General features: G+C 42.5%; 1 protein-coding gene across 3 annotated transcripts in view; it reads right to left on the bottom strand.

The window, feature by feature from the left end:
• The window catches only part of NFATC3 (nuclear factor of activated T cells 3), a 76,242-nt gene extending 69,580 nt beyond the window's left edge, over positions 1-6,662 (bottom strand). For all 3 annotated transcript variants that reach the window (XM_072871867.1, XM_072871865.1, XM_072871864.1), the window contains exon 1: positions 6,344-6,662. In XM_072871867.1, the coding sequence (XP_072727968.1) occupies positions 6,344-6,443 (100 nt within the window). In that variant the 5' untranslated portion in view covers positions 6,444-6,662. The remainder of the gene's footprint in view (positions 1-6,343) is intronic.
• Positions 6,663-10,657: the final 3,995 nt, after the last annotated feature.

Raw genomic sequence — 10,657 nt, forward strand, 5'->3', positions numbered from 1 at the left:
CCCACGCAAAATAAATGACATTTTGTCAAACTAGGGATCTTTTTCAAATCCCTGCACTATGTAGTGACTCACTACATAGTGATTCTTGATGCACTATGTAGTGATCCAAGAACCATATGCCAAACCATAAAAGTTATGAAATTAGATCAGGTGCAACTACAACTGCTTCGCAACAGCACACAAGAGAGTTTGGTATTTTTCCAAATGGTCTCGTCCTGGTCAAGTTTTATCCAAATAGGCAAGACTTCATTTATCCAGCATACTGTGAAAAAACACAACATATTCAAACATGTCAGCTTCCCAGGATTACCATCTTAATCTGTTACTCTTAATGGCCAGGCAACTCTGACTCCATTGATACCAGATTTGACTTTAATACACATTTTCCTTTGGTTCTTCCTCAGTGTGTCTCTAAGTTAGCTTGAAGTCACAAGGTTCTTGTCACAGACCCTCTATTTTTGGTCAGATGCAGCTGTTTTGTTTTCCCTCCTCCCCTCCATCAGCAGATTATATAACCACAGCCTATGACTGATTTGCATTGTGTCCCTGCATGTCAATCTTTTACGCGCACAGATACCATTATCCACTAGCTTGTAGTTACTATTGTTTTATTTTACATTTCCCTCAAGTGGTGGTACCTATCACAATACATTTAAAGCTCGATATCTAATAAATAAACATTTCTGTTGAAAAGTATCATTTATATCTAAGGGAAAAAAAAGAAATGGACTCAAGCAACTTGTCCATTCATTCCTTTCTTAAAGCTGCACCAATTGATCCTAGTCTTAATCCATGAGCGCTCTTTTGTATAGCAAATGCTTACAGACCAGCACAGACAGCTGTATTTATATGGATGGCTCAAATTATACATATTAACCACAGTTACCATCTTGTGCAAAGACTTTCTCTCCTACCCATTCATAGAGGCAACCAAATCTAAACAGAATAAAAAGACTTTAAAAAGGAATAAAACTTCAGGTGAACCATACAAGTATGCAGGATGGTCTCTTAAAAATACTTCAGAAGATCAGGTCTTGCGAGTTTCTCTTATTCAGCTAAGGAAAGCAAACTTTGTAGCAGTTCTGGATCAGAAGTATGCGATCGCAAAAATTAAGTTCACCAAGAGCAACCCTCAGTCAGCTCACACCTCAAGTGCACAATTATTGCCAACATCCAGCCCTTAATTTTCCTTTCAGTCTAATTACAAGACTACTCACTTTCCTACCACAACTTGACTTTCTTAGTGTTGCTTACCTTAATCATCATCTTTGGGAAAAGAACAAAAAGTTCAAGCACACTGCAAACTTCTGTAAACAGCTTAGGCTGTTTTCTACTCTCTACCAACAATCCGTGACAGCAATACCTGTCATGAATACACATTTAAGAAGTGAAGAAGAATACTTTACATATTAGTGATCAATGCAAAGCTATAAAGACTAGTATTGTGGTGATGTTTTAGTACAAATAATTGGTTGTAAGACTTCTACTACATATCTAAATTAAATGACACATATAGAGTGCCACATTCTGCTACAGAGAACTCTACCTAGCTACTGAGGAAAAATTCAGCACCAGTCATCACTTCAGAGCACGTAACACATGGGCAGGAGGTAACTGCTGAGCAGCCCAAGCAGCCTGCAGTTGCTCACAGAGAAAGAAGGTCAGACATGGAAACCTTCAAAACAAAAGATCAGGTATTACTTTGACAGTCACAATGGCAAAATGTGTATTTCAATGTTGACATTCAGTAACAGCCTCAAACCAGTAAGCTATTGGCTCTAAGCTAGAGGAAAAAAACTCAAAGGAGAACCAGAGTATAGAAGTTTTCAAATAAACTAAAGATCCAAATCCAGATGTACTGTCCTTATCCAGAGCAAGGCTCCAGCTCGCAAAGATGTTTTGAATTGTCACTAAATTCATCACAGAACTGGGATATTTTTCATACTTTCCATACCATACTTTTCAGGAGAAAAGTAAGACAGATTGTGAGATTCATCTGTAACAGGATTACTAAATAGTACTACTTAAGCAAATATTAAGTTGCAGGAAATATGGAGAACCTCTTTTCAGCTTGTTTCACAGTTTCCAAGAAAATAAAACAGATATTATGAACCAAAAGTCCAAGGAGGGTACTTTTATCTTATACTTATATGAGTATTTTTAAAGCACTAGTATTTTGGGAAAAAAAAATAAACAAGATCAACCATGGATGATTACTTCTGTTGAAAGATAATATGAATTTCTCCTCCCCTACTTCATAATCCAAGAACAAAAGGTGGGTGTTTGGGTGGAATTCCACTTATCACTCTGTTTTACTGGGTAACAAAACCTTAGCCCATCTTTCGCTCTTAGAAGACTTAATCAGAAATAACAAGAACATTTTAGACAGGATTCTAAACAGCAGTATCAATAACTCATCTGTAAGAATTTCCTAAGTAATTAAATAATTCATTTTCTAGATATTGAACAGTTTGCAGCCTCTAATTTTAAGTCAGTCCCCATTTCACATACCAACAAGAAATAATTTTGGATGTTACAGAACCTTACAAGATCCTGAATTCCCGGCTTAATACTACACACCCCAAGTTCTTTAAAGGCCCTTACCTTGTAAAAACTCATTCTTTAAAACAGAAGATGAACCCTTAAAATAAAAATTCCCCTAAAGAAACAATTATAGCAACTTGTATTTGCTCCCCTTTTGCACAGTTCGGCATTTAAACAGCACACCTCATCCTCAGCAGAGTTTTAACAGTAATGTGAAGACCTTAATGCAGTTTATTTTTTAAATGCTTAATAAATTCTAGGCAAACTTCCCCAAATTATACTGAATAGTATTGCAAAACTGGGGGGCAAAGGGGATGAGGGCATAATTAGAAAAGTATTCAAGTTAAATTCAATTATTCAAGTGTCACATATTAAACCTCAAAAATCTCTTCATTAAAAAGACCAAACATGGTGGCACCTCAAATACATTACTTGACAAATGTAGTTACATGACAATCATTTTAGTAGACCGTACAGAACGTGCACGATACTGTAATTCAAATGCCTACTTAGGCATTTCAAATGCAACTGATACAAGGCGGCAAAATGCAATCAGATGCTACTGCAACTAACCAAACAGTTTCTCAAGAAAGAGTATACCAAAGAGATTTGGTTCGCTTCAGAGTGCTCTATAGCATTACCTTTGGGCACTGGCGGCCTGAATTATTTTGTCAGAAAAAGATAAAGCTCATTACCACCTGTAATGATGGTACAGATGAAGCTCTGTACCACCTGTTTTGAGTGCTGAACACTACAAAACCAAACTGACAGCTTCTTTCTTCTTTGGGACAAGGACACTAAACTATCAGAGAAAAAGAGAATAAGATTTTGCAGAAGGTGCTTAGTACCTAACTTCCACTTAAAAGTACCTGAAGAGTTTTTGACAATCTCTTATTTAGCAACCTGAGCAAATTTTTACTTCAGTTCACAAGCTAGATGAAGTGGGCTATCCTTTTGATTTCAAGTGAAGTATGCTACAAAGATTGCAATATTAGACTACAGACTTTCAAGCATCTTTAAGCCATCTTTCATGCATCCCCCTCTGCAGCAGGAACTATAATTTTCAGATCAAGCACACAAGCACTACTGCAGAACGTTAGTCTCAATTCCTGCCACTTAGCACAAAACTAAGTATGTTAGTTCCACTATCCTGCAAACCACTGAAAACATTCTGTGTAATAACTCAGAATCCCGGTTGGTTTAGTTTCTCTTATCATCCTTTTAATGTCATAAAAAGAGTAATCTACTGCCTGGGACTAGCATTTTCTTAGTAGTTCAGAAATCAAAACTATATTAAATGACATGAAAGAACAGCTCACATTTTCTTGCTTTTGATTAAAAAATACATACATATACTTATATATGTACATATATAAAAGAATAAAATCCTCACAACACTACAGTAGTCTCAGCATAAAAGAAAGCATTAATGTAGATTTTCGTGTTATTTACACAAGAACTTAGTACTAGACATCCTTGTTTCACAAGGATGCCAATCCCAAACTTTAGAGATACAGCATGAAGCATGAGAACATGTTTTCAAGTGTTCTCCATGATCGTGGAAGACTTAGTAATTTTAATATTATTTATTTCAAATCAAGCAACTTTCCCTGTGACCTACATGTTTTATTATTAGCACTTACTAAAAAAAAAAAATACCCTTACACTTACTTTGCTGCACAACGGACAACATCATTGAAGCAAGTGATACGGGATTATGAAATATATGTTTTAGGAAGATCTAAGAACTTTTGTTCATCTAACTAATATACTTGGAAGAGGCGGAAGGGAAAAATATAAGATTTCCAATATGGGTAATCTCTTATATGAAATCTAGTTCTTCATATATAAAATACATGGGTAGAATTAACAGCTAAACTCTGGCAATCCTTTTAATAGAATACTTGAAGGCAGAGACCTATTTAACCCTTTCCCCTGCAGACCACATCTGTGCACAGCAGGTGAGATCATCTCTAGTACTCCATGAAACAGTGAAATTACTAAGTTACAGATGCAGATGCAGGATTTCTTACTGAAAGCTACAGAAAACAAATCGGTTCATGGTGTGAATATCACATTTTCAAATTTGTCTTAAACGTAGTTTTAACTTATCAAGCATGGAAAATTCTCTATATTCAGAGTAATATCTGAACTGCTTGTTAAGGAATGCTACCAAAATACAAATATTATAAAAGTGAATTGAGTACCACTAGTATTTCCAGTTTTCTGAGCAACTTCTTTTCTCATTCTCATCTATCATTGACGGAGGACCATAATTTATACTACTAGTGTTATGTGAAAAGAATAGAAATAGGAGTGTAATAATTATTTTTGTTGTAATTTGTTAACATTCTCCATTGTTTTCATATGGTACTGTAATGCATTTATTTGGCTAGCAGAACGCAGGCCCCCTTCCCAAAAGCACCATCTGCTATTCCACTAAGTTGGAAAATAGGCAAAGAAAATCTCCCCCTATCTGAAGGAATCTGTAAACTAAATCTTAGCATCAAGAAAGTTAGAGATTTTGTAAGAAATTAATCCTGAGTGCTCACACTGGGCTATACACAGACTGTATCAAACAACTTTTTTTTCTAATCAATTTATGCAGACGATCGAGTCAGAGAACAAAACAATATGGCTGCATCATTTAGCCTGGATACAGTCATGTTTCAGAACAACCTTATCATCTAACCAGTTAGACTTAAGGCAGTGCATTACCAATTAATACTTATTTCAAGTAGGTCAGAAAAAAAAGCAGGCAGCCAGCGAACTCTGGTACAGCTACACACTGCACAGCTGGCTCTTATTGATTCTGCACATCATAATTTACAGGGAATACTTTATTTTGTGCGATTTAAAGAAATACGAGTTTTTTTAAACGGCATTTTCAGGCTCCAGTAGTACAAAACAGAATAAAACGGAAGCACTCTGAAATGTGCGTGTATATCTGTACGTAGGGACCCAAACAGCCACCACATCTCAACACGCAGTGTTTTGCCCATCCACACGTATATACACGCACGTACGCAAAGTTTACAAGACGACACTGGAGTAACTACGATGCTTTATATACGGGGAACAGTTAGGTTGAAACTTTTCATCGCAAGAGCCCCAAACAAGTCTCTAGTCCAGTCCCATTAATATTTTGTCGCTCACTGCCCTACGCCAAATTTAAGGGCAGGCTGTACCTCACCGGGACCCCCCGCCGATCGCCCTCCCCCAAGCCCTGCGACGCGACCCAAGCTCGGCGCCGGCACCGAAGGCGATCGCACGCGGGTCGCCCCCCGCCGCTACCTGCGCCAGAGGCGGCAGCGGGACGCGGGGCCGGCCCGGTCCGGGGAGGGGGGGCAGGCCCACCAGATCCAAACAGCCCCCTGTGTCCGCGAGAGCCGGGGCCTCCCCCCCCCAAAGCCACCGCGCTCCGGGGAAGGCTCCTCCCGCACGACGCGAGTTCTCGGGTTTCTTTTCCCAGAGAAAGTTGTAACGGCGGCGAGAGGCCCGGAGAGCCCCAGCCCGGCCCCGCTGGCGGGATCGCCCCCCTCAGCCCCCAGGGCGTCGCCGCAGCCCCCACGTCCCGCGAGCGAGGGGAGGGGACGGGAGCGGCGCCGTGAAGCGGCCGCAGGCTGAGGGAGGAGGGACAGCGCCGCTCCCCCCGCCTCCCGGTCTCCCGCCGCGGCGGGGCAGGCGGCAGCCCCCCCTCCCCGCCCTACGCCTTACTCGGAGGAAAACAGGAAGCCGACCCCCCCGGCCCGGCGCGGCGGGAGGGGAGCGGCCGCGGCCCGGCTGAGGAGAAGCGCACCTGCAGGCCCCAGCGGCGGCCCGGGGCCGGGCTGCCCGTCCTCCCCGAAGATCAGCCTGAAGTCGAACTCGTCGGTGGCGCCGCAGTTTGCCGTAGTCATGGGTTTAGCCGGCGAGGCGAAGCGAGACCCCGTCACCCTGCCGGGCCGCGCTCCCCGCCGCCGCCCCTCAGGGCCGCCTCATAACACCGGATGGCGCCGCGGCCAGAGGGGAGGGGGTGAGCGGGGGAGGGGAGCGCGCAGGGAGGCGGCGGCGCGAGCTGCGGCTCCGGCCCCAGCGCGAGCTCCTGTGCCCGGGCGCCTTCTGTCACTCAGGGGGGAGGGCGCCTACTACGGGCCGCGGCTGGCACCGCCCCCGTGCCGCACCGCCCCGCCCCGGCCCCGCGCACCCGCCGGCCCCGCCCCCTCGCCGTGCACCCGGCCACCCCCCCGGCCCTCGCCGGCGTTTCCCACAGTTGGTCTCTCTCGCGCGGTGACGTCGGCGACACCGACGGCGCCTCGTGACCCGCACCGATGCCCCGGAGGGAGGAGGGACGCCTGGCAGCCGGTCACGTGGCGCGAAGAGCCCGCCTCGCACCGCCCCCCCCCCGCGCCGCGAGGTCTGCCGGGGGTTGTAGTTGGTTGGTCGGCTTGGAGCGGGCGCCCAATCCGATGGAGACAGCTGAGCACAAAGGGGCGGGGCAGCACCGTGGGGTGTGGGTGCCACGTGTCGCTCCGCCGTCACCGCCGCCGCGGAGCAGGGGCCCCGCTCCCCGCTCTCAGCGAGGCTGCCTGCCGTGGGCGGCCCGGAGCGCCCGGACGCGACGCGACTGCTTCGGGAGTCCGTGTATGAACCCTCCTGCACGGCGCACATTGCCGCGTGTGAGAGCAAAGGAGCAAAATCCTTTGGGGGATGCGGATTTCACGTTAGTCTTCTAAAAATCGCGTGTAAATAGGTGGTGTTCTTGGCACCAGTTAACGACTCGGGTAGGTAGGTAGGTTGGCGTAAGCTGAAGAATGTAACTTGGAGGTTACATTCTGGGAGGTTACATGTGGAGGATTCTAAGCTGTTAGCCACTTACCTTCCAGGCTCCTTGGAAAAGAGTGGAGATAAGGCAACTGTAAGGAGACTAATTAAAATACTTTTTAGTGATGTATGCCATCAGTAAAGGGAGTGAAGTAGTCATGAGGAAGAGAACAGAAATTTTGGAGAACTCCGCCTGTACCATAACATACTGTTACCTATTGTTTTGCCTTGCATTAAGGTTGGAAGACAAATAAAAGGGCAAAAGAAAATGCAGAATTTAAGTTGTTCTTATAGCAGGAGCATCTGTTCCCAGCAGCGCATGGCAGTGTAGAAACCATAATTGGCCTGATGTGTTTAGAATTTGCAGTCTAAGAAATCCTAGAGCAACTTAATGAAACTGTCACTGGATGCTGTGGAATTAGTAAAAGATTAATCCTCAGTATATGTGATCTAGGAAGATTTTAAGTTTGTGCTGAAACTTGGGCATTGATGAGAATTAAACTCCTCCTCACAGCCAGTCACACTTGCTTATAGATAGTTATGTGGTATTTACAGTTTTATTTATGTTATGGAGTGTGAAACTCATGTTAACCAGAAATACCATTGCTATATCCTTTAAACATTAAAGGACCAGGTTTCATTACTTTGAAAAATTAACTGAACTAGAGTTAGTGTGTCATGACTCTATGGTCATGTGGAAATTACAGGTTTATCTGTTAATACCTTATTAATTGTATTGTTTGATTCATAAGTAATTAAAATTGTTTCTATGCGCAGGGTCTTTTTGTATTTGTTGCTGTTTAGACAGATCCAAACAGGCATAACATCCCATGCATGCATTTGTACCTACCTAGATGTTCTTTTTACAGGCTGTGGATGAAAGCGAGAAAAGAAGGCTAACTTGAAGAGAAATGGGCTACAGTGCAAAATTTTCAGTCTAGCCAGCTTTTAAGAGTTCAGTTCATTCCAGCTATCTGTGTGCTCACAAGGAAGATCAGTAATCTGTGCTGAAGAAAGCAAGCCTAAATGAAAAACTACTTTGTGACCTTGCAATTCTAATGGAAACAGAAAGCATCATATTAAAAAAAAAAAATACTATGTAGAACTTGGGACAGGAGGAGTTCCCAAGTGAAAATGGGAAGCTGCTTCTAGTGCCCAGAATACAAAGCAGCCATATGTTTATCGTTTACTCAATCTTCTAATGTACTGTCCTTTTTATTGTCACTTCCCACATACCACTAGCTATTTCTTTACCTAAAATACATGAGCAGCTACAGCTACTGTTCCTACAATGCTTAAACCAAAGGTTGATGCTCTTGTTAGGGTAGCCAACTCCTTCTCCTGAAGGAAGCCTGAACCTTTATAAGGAGCTCACACCCAGTTGGCCTGTAGCCTCTTTTTACCTCTAAATCCAAGGTCATGTAGCAAGACAAGCTGGAAAAGAATGTGTAATTGGATTAACTGTGGTTAAGAAAAACCCTCATGCATTCTTGAATGAAAACAGGCCTACGATAAACACTTCAGTAAAATATACTATATATAAAATGGCTCTTAGCAGCTAACTTTTGTCTGAAAACTTTTGAGTAGTCTTTTACATTTTCAAAGCAGATATATTAGAATTTGTCTTATTGTTAAATAATTGTTGTGTCAGATTACAGCACGTGGAGTAACCATAGCAGTTTCCTGTTCTGTTATACCAGTAGATTATCTATTATGCATGTCCCTGGAGAAAAATACAACCAAACTTGTTCTCTCCATAAGGGGAAATTTGAACACAAACAAGTATTTGATCCTTGTTCTTTGATAAGATGCTCAGAGTCTATTTCTAATGAGTATGCTAAATTAAAAAAATATATATAATTATTGTCTTGTTCCTTTCCCTTAACTGTAAAACAAATCTTTTCTCCCCTGTTTGAGACAGTATTAATTCAGAAAACTGATATATGCAGGTCATTAGGCAGTGCTTTTAGTCTTACCTACAGCTGTCAATTAAAAAGAAAAAGGACTATATACCCTAAAATAAAATAGAGTAATTGGTTATGTCATGACCATCTAGCTAACAAGATAAGAATTTACAGGTATGTAGAAGGTAAGATGGCATCGTAAGCAATTAATAGTTATTTACAGTAAACTTTATAAAGCTTTTTACATCAAAATCAGATATATCTGTCTTTGAGTTCAGAACTTCCATTTCCTGCCAGCAATGTCCTTTCTTTTTGTCTTGTCTTCACCATCTTTTTCATTTTGCTGTCTCTGTTCTATTGCACCAAAATGTGCATCCTTTCTGCACTTGAATTTGTAAAAAGAAAAACACCTTCAAACCCTTTCTATACAGCTAAAGAGCAATTGGAGCGTCACTGTGAGTTGGCGGAAGCCCTAAAACAATTGACATGGGCTTACATCAATTTCCAGGGACTTATGTCAACCTCTGTGCTTGAGGTCTACGGCACGGATGGCTGATTTGGTGTTGACTTGCTATTGAGAGATGAAACGGTGGCAGTAATGAGGGCAACTTTATTTCATTTGTGGTTTTGTGAGGATGGGGTACTTTTATTTATTGATTTATTTACTGTGACTAGGTGGTTTCTGTCCTTGCTGCTTTTAGGCTGTGTTATTGCATCCAGATGAGGATACACCTTGATCTGGTCAGAAGCTGGAGTTATTGCATGTGCCTTGAGAAGGAAGGAATGTGCTTCCTGTGGTATTTGAATCCTTTCCAAACTGGGGCTATTTTCTAGGCGTGTTGTGACTTTCGGCTCCAAAAACCTGAGGACTACATTGCGCTGTATTTTATTTTCCACACATCATCCTATGCTGGATAGCTAGGAATTCTGGATCTGCAGCCACATCCCAGATCTGTATTTGTCTTGGAGTAATAGGGATTCCTCCCCCCTTCCTATGGGCAGCAAATCAAACCCAGCTGTGCAGTTGTAGCCAGAATAGGCTTTGGAAGAAGCATGGTCAGGCATTCGTTCCGCATGATTCAATAAACCAAACAGCCTCGAATTAAGAATATAACGCATAAGGTTGTATTTCATGTGCTTGATCTTGTTCCCGTTTGTGGTTGAATCTGGACCCGTTTAGAAGCCACACACACCAGCATGGCATAGAAAGGGCAGATGAGAAAGCACAGAGAAAGACTCCTGGAATCAGCAGATAGTGTTCCTTGGCTGCATCTATGGTTATGCCTTTTACAGCTACTATTGAGAAAAGCACAAGTACAACAAGGGAAATTTTTTGACCAGTGTGAATGTATCCTTACACACTTAAACTCATTTGCAAATGGCATACAAACAAAATTATCACAGCT

This window comes from Ciconia boyciana, chromosome 9 (assembly GCF_034638445.1).
Source record: "Ciconia boyciana chromosome 9, ASM3463844v1, whole genome shotgun sequence".
Lineage (NCBI taxonomy): Eukaryota > Metazoa > Chordata > Aves > Ciconiiformes > Ciconiidae > Ciconia > Ciconia boyciana.